General features: G+C 43.8%; 1 protein-coding gene across 1 annotated transcript in view; it reads left to right on the forward strand.

Moving 5' to 3' along the window:
• FNDC1 (fibronectin type III domain containing 1) overlaps positions 1-19,687 on the forward strand; it is an 80,029-nt gene that overhangs the window by 51,078 nt on the left and 9,264 nt on the right. Inside the window, exons 12-16 of the mRNA XM_075499073.1 lie at positions 4,174-4,239; positions 6,205-6,366; positions 8,392-8,622; positions 10,022-10,130; positions 18,506-18,585. Coding sequence (XP_075355188.1) covers positions 4,174-4,239; positions 6,205-6,366; positions 8,392-8,622; positions 10,022-10,130; positions 18,506-18,585 — 648 coding nt within the window. The remainder of the gene's footprint in view (positions 1-4,173; positions 4,240-6,204; positions 6,367-8,391; positions 8,623-10,021; positions 10,131-18,505; positions 18,586-19,687) is intronic.

Raw genomic sequence — 19,687 nt, forward strand, 5'->3', positions numbered from 1 at the left:
TTATTTCTCATCTGGAAATATAAAACAGTGTTGGTTCATGTCATTATTTCCCTGTTGCAGTTATACAAGCTTAGGATGCGGCGCCAAACTGAAATCCAAAGTAAACAAATATAAATACACTAGAGTCTTCGGGCATTGAGCCCGTTCCTACCATGTTTTACCCTTTCATCACCTGAATGTTGCATTGCAAACCAGTTAGCTGCTTATTTTGCAGGACCAGATCAGGGAGCACCATGGCAGTCCTTATCCTTTCCATTCGTAGGTAATCCCCCACTCAGTCTACAAATGGGCAGTAGCAGCACGGCCATAACCTAAACAACAGGTTGGCAGTCAGACACCTGCCAACTGCAGTAGCCAGTTTTAATGAGTAATGAAACCCCCTTACCTTTCCCCCATTCACTTGTATCTCTGAAGCCAAAGTAGATTTACAAGTAGGTCATGTAACCATGGCCTAGGAAGCTGAACTATCGCTTTGAAGAGTGCAGAGATATGGAAAGATGTGGCTTCAGCAACTCACAGTGAGTCTAAGGATGGCAACTTTGGAAGGGATCTCAGACGCAGAAGACTGAAAATTGCCTTACCAGCTACCCTGGGTAAGTAATGAGTCAGAGATGTTAGTGCCTTGTACAGGTGGAATTACAATGATTTATAGTGTTAATATTTATCTGACAATTAGTCCCATGTTTGACAGGGTGTATTTATAGAAGTGGGCTTGCATATGTACATATGCATGGATGTGTACACACAGAAACATACGTATATAAAATGACCGCCATCGTTAAATATTTCTTTGAAGATTTTGGTTTTCCCTTTGGTGCTTTCATTGTTCTTAATTGTATTTACAAAGGTGTTACAAATATTGTTATATATGATCACCCTGGTATTTTCAAAGTTGCCTAAAAAGGACCATGATTTTTGGTAGAGTTAGAGTCCCTCCCACTCCCACCAGATCCTTTTGCTTACCTTAAATGTTGCTTATATCCTGTAATGTTTCCTCTCTTTGGCCTGTGCTATTTGATATCTGAAGGACCTCTTCTGAGAATCCATATTATAAGAACAGTAACAGTTCATGAAATATGGCTGGGGTTAATCTGAAAGTAGGCTCCAGAAGCTGAACAACAAAAAGCTTTGCAGTATTATTTTTAGCAGAGTTGTGGGCTGGGGAATTTTCATGTGATTTTATGAACATTTAAAAACATTCTGCTTGGGTTTTTTGCCTTCTACCAGATGGACTTGCTGAATCCTTGAACTTTGTTAGAGGCATGAATGAAAGCTAGTTTTTTACACAGGCTGCGTGTTCAGTGAGAATGGCCCTTAAGTCCCTCCTAAACTGTCTGGCGTTTCGACAGTATGTCTGCAAACACATCACAGTGGAAGACTGAAAGGACAAGATGGTGCTGGATTTCTACTTCTTACCAGCTATATAGCTTGAGCGATATTGGTCCCTACCTGGCAATTATGGAGGTTTCTCTGAAGAGTAATTATTAGGATTTTCTTGGTCTTCTGCTTTTTTTTTTAAATCCTGGTGACCTGCCTCAAAATTTGACAAACGGAGCAAAACAACCTGCCTATTCCACAGAGGAACTTGCTTGAAAAGAAAGCACCTTTGTGGTATTTATTTAATGATGGCTGTTTTTGTTTAACAAGTGCAGTGTCTATTTCAAGAGGGATAAACAACTACTACTTGAACTATCAAAACATTTAATGCAGTTTTCCCTTGACCGTTTCCAAATCAGATTTTTATGTTGTCTTTCCCTTTAATCTGAGTCTGGAAAATACTCCAGATCATTTAATGAAATACTTTTTCTGCCAAAGCTTGATATTTGTTACTAAGTGCTTTACTCACAAACAGCCAGGGGCTGCAAGTGCCAAAACCCACTGCCAAACATTCTACTTAAGCTTTGGCAAATTTGCTTACTGTCTGGCAGGATTTTTGCTCGACCCAGCAGAATTTATTGTCAACATTTCACTAGATTCAGCAGTCTTTAACTTTAAAGAAGGAGTTTGGCCACACAAGCGTGATTTGTCAGTGAAATCAGCTGAAGTTTTTTCATGAACTCACAAGGAAAAAAAAGGTGGAGTCTTAACCATGTGTTGTGTGTGATAAAATCAAGTGATGGTTACGCAGTCCGCTGTCCTTACAGATGCCAAAGACTATGGCAAGCGGTCATAGCAAGACTTAGCCTCATTCGGTACAGGCAGGGTTCACTGAAGAGCTGCAGCCAAGGGTGATGGAGCAAGCTGGAGAACTGCAGCTGGTGTATGCACAGAAAATTATAAAGTGAGAGATCTTTTGGGAAATACCCCTATCATTGCCGTGCCACAGCTAATGCTAAAGAAGCACAGACAGTGAAGTAGAGGAGACTGAACAAGTACAAAAATAGAAAATAAAATTTGGTTTTGCTGGATTGTACGAAGGCCAAAGGCTGACTAGCTAATAGGTGTGAATGAGTTGAAATCCGCCCATGAAGGACTTCAAATTTCTGCATATCTGAGCCTCTTGTTTGCTTGGAGGTAGTCAAAGGTAAGTGCACACGTTATAGACTTTGGTTGATGCTGGCCAACTGTGGTGAGAAGATCTGCAGAACTCAGCAAAGGATCTACTTTGTCACTGACTACCCTCAGAGAAGTCATGTGGCTTCCAAGTGGATGATCTCCTGAAGAGTGGCTGCAGAAGTCTACCATGAGAAAATGTCAGATTTTGCTATATGGAAGTCTGACAAGAATTAACCCATTTCCTGCATTTTCGAAGCTTATTTTGGTGTTAAAATCACTACTGTGTTTTTAAAAGAAAGTTATTGTAGTAGAAAAAAAATCAGTCTTGTACAGTAATTGTCGGTTCTAAATAAAAAAACCCCTGCAAAATGAAAATATATCATACAGATTATACTTGTGAACTATTTGACATTGGCAGTTGAAATTTTGCATTGTTCGTGTTACTGGCTTAGTAAACAATAACGTTTTTGCTTTCATACCTAGTGTTAACAGGAACATTACCAGTTTCTGTGTAGTATCCTGAGGTCAAAGCTGTCTGCCTCTTGTCTGTGTTCACATACTGGCCTCTCCCCAGCCCCAGCATTTCATTGAAGACTTCTGATTGTACCTGCAGTGGGTTCCAGCACAATGCTTTTGCTTTGTTTGCATTGCTTCTCTTGGCTGATCTGAGCTTTGTGTACTCTTTGACTTCCCTGAATAACATGTGGAGAAATGCATTTCTCAGAGCGTGCAGGGAAGCCTCCAGGATTCACAAGATGAAGTACTTGGTGGTTGATGTATCTGGTGCTGGATACATGACCTGCAGAGGTATTGAGGTAACATGTAGGGATAGGCATCTGGGAAGTCTGTGGGTGCATTTGCATCGGTTTTTGGGGCAGATTGGGAGAGTGTTCTTGATGTGTGCCTCACAATCATCTCTTCTTGCTACGCTTTTGTTTGCATCATGGAGCAATCTTGGTGTGCACAAACTGAATTCCTGTTGGATGAAACTAAAGCAGAAGCAGTGCTTCAGGATGACACGTATGTGCCCCAACCTGTAATGGGTATTCAGTCCACAGGATCAGACTAGTGCTAGTGCAAAGCAGAACCCTGGAAAATCCAGCACCGATTACTTCATTCTACAAATCCATTCCTTTTGGGCTGCATTACTTGCTAGCATAGACACAGTCTGTAAATGTCATGGCTCATGGCTGGTAGGTTGTTTGATTTTTATTCCCCCGCAAAAATATTTGAATAGAAGTTTTCAGTTTATTTGAATTGCTTGGTTGTTTTTTTGCATCTGAACTTCTCACATTTGCTGCTCCTGAGACTATAAAATGTTGTCAGATCCTGACCTGAGCGTTACGCGGTTGCTGGCAGCCTGGCTTTGCTCCAGAGCTGCTGGGCCCCAGGGCAGAGCTCCTGGAAGGTGCATTACTCTGGATTTGGAGTAGCAGCCCTGAACCCATTTTCTCCCAGCAAAACTCCTGGCTACTGCAGTTAGCTACTCATCTGTTATTCTAAATATGCAGAGCGGACTGTCACTGTGTTATCTGGAAACTAGGCAGTTATTTTATTTCTTTACAAATCAACTGGCTAAAGATTTTTATTTTAAACTTTATTCCAGAAGTATTTTACTAGGAGGGAGGGATGAGGCCATTGAATTCTTATAGCATTTTTTTCTTTCTTCTTCAATAGATACGTTCTCAGGACTGGATTCAGATGTGACAGCAACTCCAGAGGCATATGTGATATATGATGATGGTACTGTTTAACTGTAAAAGTCTATCGCAAGTGGCATGTTTGGGGTTGTTTTTTTCTCTGTCTTCTTTCTTTGGGATTGGGTTTGAGGGGGCAGGTTGGTGAATGGGAGCTTAAGCAAGCAGTGGTGAGCCAGAAAAGCTTTCCAGAGCCCTGCGTCACTTGTGGAGAGCAAGGGTGCAAAGGCAACTGTTTCTGGATGTGAAAGTCCCTTTCTATTGGTCCTGCAATCTAACAGGAACCTATTGTGGGAATAAATTACGTTCAGAGCTGGGTCATACCGCTTCAATCGTAGATTTACTTTCTCCAGTACAACTTCTAACTCCAGCTCAGTCAAAGTCAATGAACTCTTCTCAGATAGAAAATCCAAATAACATCTGAGCCCTGGAAACTTGAAATACCTTAGTGAGTTTTTAGCACTCTGCAGCACTGTGAATATATTTTTTTTGTCTTTTTTTTTTTTTTATGTGTAGTCTGCATTTAGACTATAAAACGTGCTCATACTGAATGAGATCACCTACATATAAAATAATTAATCTGCTGAATTCATGTGCAGTTTAAATCAAAGAGATTTGAAATCAGATAAAAGGAGAAGAGGGAAAGATTTTTGCAGAGTTATATTCATGCCATCTTGATATTATAATACAGGACACACAAAACTTAACTGAAGAGGAAGCTTCAAGTCCCAGCATTTAATTATAAGTTTGTGTAGGGAATGCAAATTCTCAAAAATGCTCAAAAAACCCTAGCATTCACTTTCTGCCATCAGTGACTTCTGATGTTCTGCTCCTTTGAATCCTCAGATTCCTGCTCCTACCCCCGCATATTAAAGCGGGTAAGTACAGACCTCTGTTAAACTCAAAGATTTTTAGTACAATTTATGGCTCTAGAATAATAAAAGTTTTTTTCTTTGTGGATGCAGTGCTGGGATCTTAAGTCAAACTAACAACAACAACTGAAAAGCATTTAAAAAGAGAGTGCAGCAACTGAGAGGAAGATATCATAGACTTTTGTGCTTTTTATTCCGATCACTTCATACTGAGGCCAACATTTAGAATGTGGGGAGGAGAGGATGAACTAAAAACTGCACGAGTCCTACATCCCATGTTCCTTGCCTCCCCATGAAAGCAAAATATCCTCAGTGCACAGGTCTTTTGCCAGGCCTTCCCTTAGGTGCAGGTCACCTGCAGAAAACAAATGCTTTAGCAGTTTAAGCTGAAAACACTCAAAGCCATGAGCCGAGTCCCACAGCCTGTATGGGGACACGGCAGAGATGCCAAATGCTTCTTTCCCTGCATTTCGTGTGTTAATCTGGTAGTGCAGTAGCTTTTCAAAGAGCACTGGATTTTATAGGACTGCATATCAAGGAAGACTGAATATCAGGAGATTCATGTGGACCAGTTTGCCTTCCCTGATGGCCCTAATGGGCCCACGAATGGCAAGTACAAGACTCCACACCTCTTAAGCTGCAGGAAGGTTTAAGAGCGGTATGAACCAGCTCTAGCATTTTAGAATAATGACGCAGGGTTTTCTTAAAAAGCTGTTTTTTCACTCCCTTATCTCCTTCCTTTGGCATCTGAGGGCTGTGGCCAGGAATTCAATTACTGTGCTGTCTTGGGGGTTGCGAGGGGAGGTGGCAGACGAAGCATGTTCAGGATATTGCTGTATGAATACATTTTTTTATTGTCATCCTTTTTACCTGCGTAAGCAAGGTCTAAATCAGCAATGACACTAGTATTCTAAGGCAAAGACTTTGTGCTCACTGTCCATCAGTTTGGTAGAAACCTTTGCAAGGCTGAAGTGTGACCGACCCTGACTTAGAGGCCCGTAAGGAGTGTGCGGCAGCTAGGGCAGGGTGTGTGGCACTCCTTTGGGACTGTGGCTGGTGACAGAAATGTTTCCCTTCTCATAGTTAAGCCAAAATAACACGAAGCAAGCTAACATTTTCATCTTATGTTTCCTCTGAAGACTACGAGTTTTTTGAGAGCACTTTGCCACCAACCACCACCACTGTCACCACCACCACTGCTTCTACAACAACAGAATCAGAAGTTGTCTATCCAGAGACTAGTGTTGTTGGCACCGGCCCTGTGTCAGAATATGATATCGCTGGGAAGAAACGGTTCACTGGTAAGGATGTCCTCTGGTTTATGTAGCTTACTACTTGTGCTGCAAAGAATTCTTGTTCTAGCAAGGTCAGCCCTTAAGCTGAGACCATTGCACAAATACGTCCAACAGACTAGTGTGTGGTCCTTGTAAGGACTGCCACCTGGGAAACCCAAACAGCAGTACTTTGTTCATAGTTTTGATGGTTGCACGTCTATGTGTGGACCCAAACCGATTTTGTTGAAACAATGCAAACCTCTTTGTACTCTTTCAGTGTAAGTGCTCTGCTTTGTATTCTGCGTTGTGTTCGGTTTAGGTGAAGTCAGTAAGAGAACAAGAGTGTCTACTCTGGTGCTCCGTTCAGCTCAACTGCATCATTTTAAGTTCACACCAGTAGTTCAATCAGTGCAAGTCTTCATGTAGGTATGAGTCTTCCTCGGGGGGACCTAATTCTTTTCCACTGACCCATGCAACCCCAGTGATTTCACCCACCATGCACAAGCATGTATGTCAAAGGTGTGCTTCAATGTCAAAGAATGAATAGTATTTTGGATATGAACTTTCCAAAAAGTAAAACCAACAGAGGTAGATTTGGCTTTGCTATTTTTATCTTTGCTCTGTAGAAGGAACTTGGTGAAGGAACCCCCAATACATTGACATGAGCCATGAGGCTGGCTCCTGTGTATGTGAGCCATTCAAGTGTGTAGGTAGGTGTTGCAGCTCTGACTTCAGAGCTGTTCTGCTTCTTCGTCAGAGAAGCAACGGGGGGCCAGACCGGAGGGATTTGGAGGTGGTAGGGCACTGCATTCCAGCCTCCACCCTAGACTGGTGACCCCCCTGCAGCCCTTTACAAACCTCTGGCATTTGAAGTGAGGTCAGGTCAGCTGCTGGCTCTACCTGGCATTTCAGATGGGAGTTCAGGGGATGGAGAGGTAGCTTTGACTCACATCTTGCCTTCCCTTCCAATATCCACAAGCTTCACGTGGCTTAGAGTGGAGTTCTGCTCCTGGAGTAAAAGATTTGTTTTTATATATGCCAAGACTTTTTCCAGTGCATCTTCAGTTTCCCTGTCCAAACAGTTTCATGATGTTTCTGTTCGGCTCTCTCACTGACAGTGCTTCTTGATTCATTTAGCTGGAGAGGCTAAAATTAACTTCATTGCAAGATCTGGAAAAAATCCCTTTAGGGCATGAAATCCAATAAGATAAACCAAGAAATGTTGGTTTATGAACATTTCAAGGCACTAGGGAAATAATATTACCATTTCGATGAATTGTATTATTGCAACTGAATAAACATTTCCAAAGCAAGTTTTATAGTCCTTACTTTGAATGTTACAGTGACTTTTAAGGCAATAAAAAGATGGTTTAATCTTTTCCTGACCTGAAGTACAATTCCAGTCAGTATAAAGCTTTTAAAAATAGAAGTTACAGGTTGGGAGCACATGCCTGGAAGGTAGGGACTCATGACTCCTGGTCCCTTAGTACCCAGTGGACCACAGCAATAATCCCTTCGTTTAACCTGGTCGGACTTCACCTTGGAATTACTTCTTGTTCCCCCTGTTGTTTCACTCCAGCTTCAGGATGTTTGTGTAAGAACCCACCACTTAGACCTGTAAAGTCTTAGATGATCTAAGGCCCTGGCAGGGATCTGTTCCCGCATGTGGAAAGGCAGAGAGTTTGGGTGAAGTTTTCACTCCACCTTCCAGAGCAGCTGGAGGTAGAGTGCAGAGGGTCCTGCGGTCAGACCACTCTCTTCTGCCTCTCGTAGCAAAGGCAATCCTTCTGTCTTTGCATAATTGGGTACAGTTGTGAGTGTGGGGTAGACCTGAATATTGGTGTCCCATTCCCCCTGCTCATCAATCAAATTGGTGCGAGCCATGGCTCACGTAGTTGGCAGCAGTGAACCGTCTCTGGGCTGGAAGGGGAGGAATTTTAAAATGTATCACAAAACTTGACTCTCTTCTTTTCAGGAAATTGCCAGCCTGTGTGCTACTCTGTGGTACCTACAAACTGCTAACTAAATGCCACCCTTCCCTGTCTCTTCCAGCTCCTTATGTGACCTATCTCAATAAAGATCCAGCAGCCCCCTGCTCCTTGACAGAGGCCCTGGAGCACTTCCAAGTGGAGAGCCTTGATGAAATCATCCCTAATGACCTCAGAGAGAAAGATCTGCGTCCCCTGAAAGCCCCTCACAACATCACTGTCGTGGCAGTCGAAGGCTGTCACTCCTTTGTCATCGTGGACTGGGCCAAACCTGTTCGAGGAGACATGGTAACAGGTACTCTCCTGAGGGTTGCTCTCCTGATGGGGTAGTGGGGAAGGGGAAGGTTTTCTTAAATGACCATTTTTACCTTACACTGAGCCAACGACTAATGAAGTTCTCGCTCCTCTGCAATTTTCTGAGGGAGATGAGCTACTTTCTGAGGAGCAAGAAAGGTCCCTCTGTTGTCCCTCAGTGCCAGACTGAGCAGCCCATGTCGGTCCAGGTATCTCAAGATTTTGGCACTGCTTTTGTGCCAGTGGTTCTGAAGGCACTGCTTCTCACCTGGATCGTAGCTGTGATAGCACTTTGCTCAGCTGAGCACTTCTGCCCCCAGGTAGTGCCCTCAGCTCCACCACAGGCACCTCCCAAGCCTGCCTTGGGAGCGTCTTTCATACTCGGCTTCAGTCCGGTCCGAGCAAAGGTGACTGCATGGCTGGAGCTGGTCCGGGTCCTGCCTGGCTGTGAGCGTGGCCACGGGAGCGGTCTGCCTGTAGAGGGGCTTCTGGCTTGGCAGTCTTCTAGTCCGCCTTTTCTGTAGGAAAAGAATGTGTCAGAGTCAATTATCTCCAGTGGAGGCTGTGGCCCAGGCTATGGTTACCTTGTTTTACTGAAATTTTGCTCAAATATCGGTCTGACAAGCGAGGTTCAGGGATGGGGAATATGTTAAACAAATGTATTAAATTAGATCTTCTTTAATGTCTTTAGACCTTTTTAGAGCGAGAGAGAAGCCCAGCTGACTTCAGGAATGAATCTCAAAAGTTGCTGGAAAAACACTAAATAACCAAAATATTGTAGAAATTAATCAACCCCTGTTTGTCAGTGGGCCCAAGTTCTGAAGTAAGCATTGGAAAAGGCCACTGCTTTGATGCTAATGTCCAGTTTTCGAGAAGCCTCGCCCAGCTCTGCGGCTGACAGCCATGGCAGAGGGGTGGGAGCTGGCGGAGCCGAAGCAGTGTTAAAGGTTGGGAAGGGAGAAGGTGGCACTTGAACAGGCTTTGTGGTGTCTGTCCCACAGCGTTTCATTCGTCAAGGCTGTTGATCCAGTACCTTACCGAGTGCAGTTTGCATAACTTTTTTTTTTTCCCCAAACCCCCTGGTATTTCTAACTATATTAGTTTCTGCACAGTCAGTGTATCACTTAAAACAGTGAATGGGTTGCCTCTGTCATCTTTTTGCCTTCACTGTGTTTTAAATCAGAATTCGCACCTCTGATGTAATGCTCCATCATTATTAGCTAATGAATGAAAATTTTTGTTGCCTGGGATTTTCCAGGAGAGTTAGGCATCGAATCACTTTCATATTCAAAGATGCTTCCACTCCTTTTAACCCATAAAATCTACCACGACACCTAGGGATATCATTTATTTAAAATTTATTCAGAATCCTCACAACTATTTGTCTTTCCTGTTTACAGGCTATCTGGTTTACAGTGCATCCTATGATGACTTTATAAAGAATAAGTGGTCAACCAGGACTGCAGGGACTACTCATTTGCCAATTGAGAACCTGAAGCCCAACACCCGGTAAGGATTTGATCCACTCTTTTTCAGTTCTGTTAGGAAAGTAAAACAAATTTTGAACATTGTCAGTCGTTTTTCTTGGCCTTAGTATGAGTGTTTACATCTGATCTAGTTTTTACTCATTCTGTTTGACAGCAAATTGTTTTATAAACTGCACAGCTACTTACATGATATCTTTACCATATTAACCCTGGAGCAGATGACTGTGTGTACATCTATATATGTCTGTGTATACAAAACCACTTATCAGTAACAGAGAAAATCTTATTTTAAAAATGCATTTTCTAGACTTATGCATAACTGAATCAAATTTGGGGGGGAAGAGTATGCTAAAGTATACCCTTGGTGTGATGTGGCCATTCCCACATACTGGTGTGGCCAAGATTTGGTACCTGAGGGCTGGGGAGAGAGGTGCCGCTCTCTGGTCTGTTTTCACTGTCTGTTCACATGAGTTGTGCTGGAAGAGAAGGCTTGGTGGCAGTTTCTCAGAAGTCAGTCTGGCCGAAGCTTTAGGTCTTTATCTTGCAAAAAAATCTCACTGAAATGGCAGAACAAGAATGCATGCTTTGCGTGAGATTGGAATAATTCATGGCAATTGGGTGGGAAGTAAATGGCCACAAAGGGACTACATTGAAATGACTTCTCTTGACAGATGCTCAGTGTCTCCCATACTTTTCTCTTTAATTCTGAGTCTAAAATACTTTTGGTGCTGCCTTGGGCTAGGTGATTGCTCTTCACGTGCTGATGACTACAGTCTCTTAGACACTGGTGGCAAGTGTTGCTCATGTATTTGGTAACGTGGGAGATGCACTGGGATTGTGGGCTGGGACTAGCATGTCTCACTTGATGACAAGCTACAGATCAGAGCATCACTCCTAGGACAGGCACTTGGGGTTTGTGCCAGGGCAACACAGAACGATGTCACCTAAAGTATGGTGATTTTCCAAGATGATTTATAGACGAAGGGAAGGTTCTGTGGGTTAAAAGCGGTTGACTGAGAACCTCAACCTAGAAAAAAGAGCATTGTTTGAGCATGGCCTTCATCTAAAATCTTAATAGATTAAATAATAAAATAAGATAAAATAAATAAATTATGAAAAATCAGTGCAGTGTAGCATTTGGGTCTCAAATATGACCCCGCATATGTTTTCTGACCACACTACAATGCTTCTCCGCACAGCCCTGACTTTAGCATAGACTCACACATGCCTTGCCCCTGCAGCTGCTCCTGCTGGCCCTGAAACATCCAAGTACCAAGAAATCACAGTATATGTTAAGAAGGGGGTGCTGCTCCCCTGTCTTCTCCCTGGAGATTTCCCTCCAACCAAAGAGTTCTGAGGACATGGCATCTCTTTGGGAGAGCCAGCACTGGAGCAACTTCAGCAGCAGTTCCTTAGGCGGGTGCACAAAGGACACATCCACCAGAGGATATCTGCAGCGTCAAAGACCCAGGAAATTACCAAGCAAAAGGTGTATGGAGAGGCAGGGTAAGGGCACACAGGACACCCAAAGAGTTAAAAAAACAGAAATAAGATGTTACAGGAAAAACTTTGTGCCATCTTATCCTCTCCTGTTCTGTCTACAGTGCTGTCAGTCACATGCCTTATGAGGCTTTTTCTTACATATCCAAGAGATAAAAAAAGGCAACCTATTCTGAAGATTAATATTCTAGACCTCAGTGCAAGTCCTTTAGAGTGGTTCATGGTGCGTTAAAGCAATATTACTTGCACAGTAGAGAGCTGCAATTGTATGCTCTGCATCTGCTAGTGCCCTTGTTATAAAACATCATTGTTACAAATGTATGGAGGGAGGTATGGGGCACGATTTATCTGTGGGTTTCACCTGTTATAACAAGATGGAAGAGGTCTGAGATCTCCTAAACTCTGTTCCTAGATGGTGAGGGAAGCGGGTACAGACCCTCCTGCCTTTGTACGTCCACGTCTTTGTGATTTGAGGACACCCTTTCCCTAAACCTCTCTCCTCCTGCCACTACTCCCTGTTCCTGCCTCAACATCCCAGACTCCTGTACATCTTCAGCCCTTTTCCCCTTCACCGGTTTTCGCTCCTCTACTCTCACCCTGTCCTCCACGCAGGCCAGGGAGGCATTGCCTGTATGCCCCAGCTTCCCCCAGCTGGGCTCCTTCGTCTCTTGCTTCTCTGCCATTTCCACCTTCCAGCTGCAGCTCCTTACCTCTTCACTGTCTTTCGGTCAAGTCTCCCTCTCCTGCTGCCCCAAGGACAGTGTTGAAGGCCAGCAATAGCTCTCCATTTCTTGTGCCCAACATCTCAAGGGCTCCAGGTCACCAGAAAGAGCGGTTGCAGTGACAGCCGTCAGGAGCCCTGCAGCCGCTGTCCCAGCCGTGCTTGGTGCAGGGGAATTGGTGGGAATTGAGCTCCCCACCTGTGATACATCAGTGGAGACGTACGTTAACTCCAGGCTTCAGAAGGTCACAATTTGGCTGTATTTGAATGGAGTTTTATAAGAACAGCCAGGTTATAGGTTCATGCATCTCCATGAACCTAGTAACTCCCACGTTGAATATTAAGGTTATGTTTCAAAGTAGGGAGGTTCAAGCAAGTGCTGTTTGCTTTAAGCATATTATTTCCCCAGCATCTTACTGAAGAATGGTATAATCCATTGCCTCTGTTGTACGCTCTGTGGAGGCAATAAAGGCTTCATGTGGGGTCTGTGGTGGAGAAGGAGGGTTCTTTACAACAGAGAAATTGTGTGTATCGGCCAATTTCATGTACATTCTCCAAATCCAGACTGAATTGACTGCATATTTTTTGTCTTAAAAATAACTCCTTAATCACTGGGAAAAGACCCCATGCCTAACTAAGAAAATATGGTGTGAAATCTGAAGTTAGTCTAAAAATTTTGTGTTTGCATTGTTAGTGCATTGTGTGAGAAATCTCTGATTAAGTCAGATTTACTGTATGCGGATGCTAGTGACTGCTGGGCATCCCGTGAGGGGCTGTTGGTGGTGCAATCTTGCGGCATGCGCAGCGTATCAGAAATGGGTTGGCATCTTGGCAGAAGTCAGCCCCACAGAGGATTTGAAGATGTCAACATATCCTGGAAAACATCTGCCTGGTGTTTAGGTTTTACAAAGAAAACAGAAGTCTATGTTTAACCCGTGTCATAAGTTTTCTTCCAAGGCCTGGTCTAACCACTTCCATTTGAGAAGTGGAAGTTTTTCCATTAGCAAAACTCTGTTCAGCTTCAGTGGGCACAGGAGCTGCTTCCTTGTGACATGTGAATGTAAACGCTAAAATTACTTTGAACCTTGAACCTTATTAAATCTTAAAAACAGCAGTCTTGACAATGTTCCTTCCCTAACCTTAGTTCTCAGCCATCACAGAAGACTGATGCAAAGGGCTGGACAGCATCCGCTCAACCACTAAATCCAGTCTCCTGCAGTCACAAACATTATAATCCTCGTCATAAACATTTCAATCTCCTTCTTGAGCATGGTTAGGCTTTTTCCTGCCTTTTTGCAGGAAAGCTGCGTCAGTGCCTGATGGGAGTGGCTAGATAGTCTCATGATTTAAAACACCGTCCTTTACCAGCGTATCTCCATGCTCCATGTTGTACGGAGCATTTCATAGGAGGCTCTCAAACATTTACTTAGGGCTCACAACTGCAAACAGAGCCTGGATCTTCTGGCTCTGGGGGCCAGATGCACTGAAAATTTCTGTTTCCTTTCTGTATCTCCATTAAAGCAAAGCCGCAGTAAGTCCAACAAGCAGCATCAGCCACAGCTGGCTGCTGTGTATCACCAGAGCAGCACAAAAGAGGTAAGATCTCAATGAAACCCTTGTCCTGTGCAAGCGGTAGACCTGTGTGGCACATACCTACCTCACACCAGCTGTGTAGGAAGCTCCTCTTCCAGCTCTGCTCTAGCTTCTTGTAATATTCATTGTAAATATTCATGACAGAGGTAGTGCTAGGCAATTTTTGACGGAGGGAGACACTTTGCACTAGCCTGGGAACCTGCAGGCAGCTGATTTACATGTTTTTCTTCTGGAGGGATGGTGCAGTTGTAGCAGGAGGGTTTCAGCCCCTGCTGCCGTCTCTACATGCTCATGGGAGGAAACCTGCTTGTCCTTCCCGACCCCCTCCCAGCCTCTTTTCCCCCTCATCCACTGATGCTGCTGGGCGGTGGGTCTGTGGGGTGCTGTCACGTCGGCTCGTCCCCTCTCCTTCCCAGACACGGGGTCAGGCACGCCGGTTCCCCTCCCGCAGGCAGCAGCCGCGTGCTCTGCCTGTACCCTCTGCGCATCCACGCTGGCTCTCACCCGCGCTGACGGAGGTCCAGCAGCAGCCATCCCACTGTCCCCGTGGCTGGCATGCGGTGGCGGTGCTATGGCTCCCGCCTTGCCACCTGCGGCATGTGCGGATGGTGCCGCTGTGTGTCCCACGGCTGGCTGGCATCCTGCCATCCCAGCCTGCCACTGGGCAGGGCGTGGGGCTGGGGGGTCCATGCATGCATGCCTTCAGAAGGGCTGGAAAAAGGATTTTACAGCTAACTAATTTTTTAAAAAACAGCTGCTTCCCTAAGTAGCGTGCTGAGTGATTATCTCACTTTGGGGCTACGAGTGCCAGGTATTTAGTTCCAACAGAAGGGAGACACCTCGAATTAAGTCATAAAATCATTTTGCTCCAAGTGACAGGTATGGTGATACGATTAGTCATATAGTCTAAATGAATAAAAATATTACATATTCATTGCCCCATTACAGTTTACTATGTCCTCTCTTGACATGTCAGTAGAAGTGGCATATAAAATCTCAAAGGAGGTTTATTCTTAGGAGGAAAAGCTTTTTTCTTGTCTGTATTGAAAATGAACAATGAATGGTATTGCATCTGTTGCAGTTGTGATTCTTCTGTGCCTATTGGTAACAATTCATTGCAATTCTGCCTAAGCAAAATGTAATCAAAGCACAATCAACTTATATATTACAAATTTTGTTCATATATTTATGCCATGAAGAACAGTTGAGTTGTACTGATTTGAGATTTCCTGGCAGATTCATGAGCTGAAGGATTCTGACCAATGAAAACGTCAGATGCCTGGACCTAGAAAGGCTTTGGCAATTTCTTTTTCATTTGTCATGTCTGAGAAAGAAATATATCCTGACTGCATTATTTTGTTGACATACTTAATACAGCAATCATAGCATCGTCTATGTTTAAATCACAGGTCAGCAAGTCATGAGACCTGGCTCTCTTTCTGGCACGACTGGAGGCTTCTTGTGTATATAAAGGCTTAGGAACTAATTTTCCAATTTAGCAAAGAAAAATGTACTCATAACTTCATTGCTGTTTTTTCCAGACAGTCAGGCAGGCAACTTGGACAATCAGGTGTCCCAGACAGTCTTCTACATACATAACAGGACACCTGCATGCACAGTTGCCCTGACTGCGTCGGTAATAAGTTCCTGCATTACACATTAGATGCAAAACTGCATGTTTTTCCCCACTTAAATAGGCGCACAAGGTTCTTGGGCTGCTCTCTCCTATTTCAGATGTGGATCATCGCACTTACATATCTCATGGGCATGTTTTGAAGCTAGCATTAGTACACACGTATTAAGTGCATTGAAAGGTTTGCTCAGAATGTGCTACTGTTGTTGCGAAGGTGGTATCTAATTATACCTCCTTGGAAGCAGTGGGAAGTCAGGCATCCATACAGATGTTTTCACTATTCTTTGAAGCATTACAGAAAAGATGTGGCCTGGAAAACATTTTTCTCCTGCTCTTCTGAAGTAGTTACGCCAAGCGCTGGGCTAAGTCAGTACAGCTTTGTGCTGTGTTGCGGTCGTTTTGGGAGCCAGCATGAGGAATTGCTGCCCTGTGTCCCATCCCTGTGGTCAGCCTCGTGCCGCTGGCCCCTGCCCTGATCCAGGTGGAGAAGGTGCGAGTGGGTGAAGGAGGTGGGGATGGATGCAGGTGTCCCATGAGAGCACTGGCAACTCAGGGGATTAAAGCAGTGCTCAGGCTGCCATGCTCTGCTTGGGTGGCCAGAAGTAGAGGAGCACACGGGAGGCTTTTCGCCTCCCCTCTTCTCTTTCTCCAGCCATGCTAAACACTCAGAAGCTGCAGTCAAGAAATCAAGGTCAATAGTTAAAACCACGGGCAAATATTTCTGCCAGCAAGAGGATTGTGCTAGGCATGAGCAAAAAGCACAGTCTTGCTAAATTTAGCTATTTAACGTGATTTCTTTTTGCCACAGTGTGTATCTCTCTTAAAAGAAAGCCATGAGTCATTTGTGAGCATCGTATAGTCATTAATTACAGGCAGAACTGGCTGCAGAAGGCAGGAGTGGAGCCAGTTTCTGGTGTCAGCTGTGGGACACAGCAGGGACAGGGGGCACGGCCCCCGTGCAGGGGTGGGAAGGTGTCTCACACAGGGTCTGACCATGCATGTGCTCCAGGTCTGGCACATATATGAGGTAGAGCTCGTGCCACGGATGAAGCCCAGAATATTTCAATTCCTGTCGTTTCCACATTGATCTCACCTAGAGGGCCCACCTGTAATTTTTACGGAGTGAACAAGATGCCCTGGCACGTACCCTGGAGATAACTTGGCTGGTTCACGGCAAAACCCAGTGTTCACATGACTGCCACCCTTCTGCTGAAGAAGTGGAAGTTATTTTCACCTCTTTTCAGCCTTTTCATCGAGATCAGTTTGATTTTGACGTGAAGCAGTTCACTTTGCATGAAAAAAGGCATTCCTTTTAATGAAAAAAGATATTCACCTTTGCCAAAGGGCAGGTTCAACCAGATCCCCTCTGGTTTGTCATTGTGAATAGTTTCGTGTGTGCTTAGCTGGTGCTTAGGCCAGAGAGGGTCCTTTCAGGAGCGACCTCCAGGCCCTGCTCTGTGGCTGTGTCCTTGAGGAACAGATACATCTGACGGTACAGGAAAGTGCACACAGTAAAAATTGAGTGGCAGACTAAAACCAGCAGAGTTCCTGCAACAGGACTGTGTTGAATTTTCCTGCTGCCTGGTAGGCTGTAAAGCATGAGCATCTTACGTGGCATTAACCCACGTGTTACACTCTTACGTTGCAAGGGCTGCTGTCCTCTCTTGCTCCACGCTTGGTGCGCTAACTGCGCCAGGTGGCAATAGCTTCCAGGGACACCAGCCTGCCTTTGCTAGGAACCACGCTGTCTCAGCCCAGTGTGGGCCATGCAAGCGGAGCAGCACTGGCAGGTTTCTGTGCAGGATGGGGAGAGCTTTGCCACCAAGAGCAGCCCGGTGTTTTTAATGGGACAGGCTCACTTTCACCAGCGGAGGAGCATCCATCAGGCCTGCCACTCGGATGGGACGTTGCCGTGGGAGGTAATCCAGCACTCAGTGGCAACCATCCCCGCAAGTAAGCACTTGCCCCGTTATGTGGGTCATGTGTGGAGCTTTTGGAGATGCCTGCTTTTGGATGAGAGGCTAAATCAAGAACCAAATGCTATGTGGCTATTACAGAGGCGCAGTAATTTTTTTTTTATTAATTTCTTTACAAGAATGAAATTGAGCAAGCAGGCAAGAAAGGAAAACCTAAACTCAGGCACTTCAAAAATGTTGTGCTGGAAATTTTTACAGTAATCTTCCATTCTAACTGGTTTCTGCTGGACTGGATACAAAGATAAAAGGGAAAGAAGAAAACATTAATCTGGGGGAAAAAATGTCAGGGTAGGCATCAACTAAAAATAATTGTATTTGGAAATGAACTAAAAATGTGCTTACACATATTCTTCTCTAAGAGTGAGGATAATTTTGCTTCTATCAAGCAAAGAATGGAGTTCTAGTGGTGAGTCATGTGCTTCGAGTTAAGTATGTGATTTTAGTACTTTGGGGGAATCAATAAGGCAACATGTGAAGCTTTCTCATATTACTCAAGTATTGTGATCTTAATGCTGCTAGAGTTTTTACAGAAAGGTCAAAAGCTTAGCTTCTGATCTCATATGAATCTGATCCAGTTTTAGTTTGCAGTTTACACCACTGCTTTCGTAGGAGTTAATCTGGTTTAAATCTGTTCCTGAGATCAGAATTTAATTTCCTTGCAACTTTTTCTTTTGGTCTATTGCTATTGGTTGTTTTGTATAAAGTGGATGTAGTTGTGTGTGGTTTTTGGAAGGGGGATGATATAAATAAATGATCCAAAAATATGCATGGGAGCAATTGCAAAAAGGAGAAATTTGTCTGTAACTGCCAGCTTGTACCCTGGCTCAGTATCCAACTCCATTTAATGCAAAGGACACCTGAACTCAGTGGAATTCCGCTGGTTTGATTCTCACCCTGTTTTAGTATTATTTATAATTTAGCCATTGCAGTGGAATCAATGTTTTAATCTTATTTTCCCTCTCTTTTTGTTTCAGGTATTATTTTAAAGTCCAAGCAAAGAATCCCTTTGGTTATGGACCTGTTAGCTCTTCAGTCTCATTTATCACAGAATCTGGTATGCTTTGCTTTTTATTTTCATCTCAAAACTGAATTCCTAATAACAGACGTGGCAAGGCAATGACTGAAACCAGCACAGTAATAATGGTGTTTATCCTGAACTTGCTGCTTTGAGGTTGCTTTTTTTTAGGTTAATTATTTGTTTTCAGTAAAGCCAGGAAAATAATATGCACTCCTAATGCCACTATGAAAATATAAGTGACATTAAAGTGAGCTTCAGGGGAACAGGAAGTTGAATTTAAAATACAAAAGACTACTAATGTTCAACAATACAGAAGCAATGGGAAGTTTAATATCTTTGATAGATTGACCAAACATTTAGTAAATTAGCTTCCTAATTGTGAACAGCTGAACAGATGGAAGCAGTTGTCTCTGGAAGAAATATAGGAAACAATTGTTCCGTCAGATGGGCAAAGTACTCCGTTCTTTTTTTGACAAGGCATGCTGCTCTTTCACAGGGCTAACAGTGCATTCAAGAGCAACACCCCCTTCTAAAAATAGTACGTTAAGTGAGTTATTTTTACCCATTTCTTCTTCTTCTTCTTCCATTGAGCCAGAAGCCAATGACTCCACTGAATAATAAAGGACAAATTTTTCAGTCTTTACTTGAGCTGTTGTCTGTTGGTCTGTCGTCTCTTGCAAATTTTGCCCTTTTGACGACACGGGGTTTACACAATCTCTGCCTTTGCTCATTTGACTTCACCCTGCAGTGCTCACTTCAGAAGCTCCATTAAGAACCATGGAAGTAAGTCTGCACAGAAGGCAGACAAAAATGCAGGATAAGTAAGTGGTCCTGCATAACATATTCAGATTTTTTTAAAGGAGTAGGAAGTTCCAAGTATAAATCCAAGCATAATGTTTAACATTGGACAGATATGGCATGCTGTATCTTGCAGGGAGTTTTGCTGATTAACTGGCTGCCAGTATATGGGCCTGAATGCCTAGTTTTCCTATCCAAAATCAACTACCTTGTGAGCTTTATTTAACAGGTTAAGTTAAAAGTTTTATTTGCAGCACTGATCTTTCATTTGTTACATGGCCAAAGGTGGCTTTCCAGCTGACACAAGTACAAAAGCAGTTGCTAAATCTAAAGCCAAATG

This window comes from Mycteria americana, chromosome 3 (assembly GCF_035582795.1).
Source record: "Mycteria americana isolate JAX WOST 10 ecotype Jacksonville Zoo and Gardens chromosome 3, USCA_MyAme_1.0, whole genome shotgun sequence".
NCBI lineage: Eukaryota > Metazoa > Chordata > Aves > Ciconiiformes > Ciconiidae > Mycteria > Mycteria americana.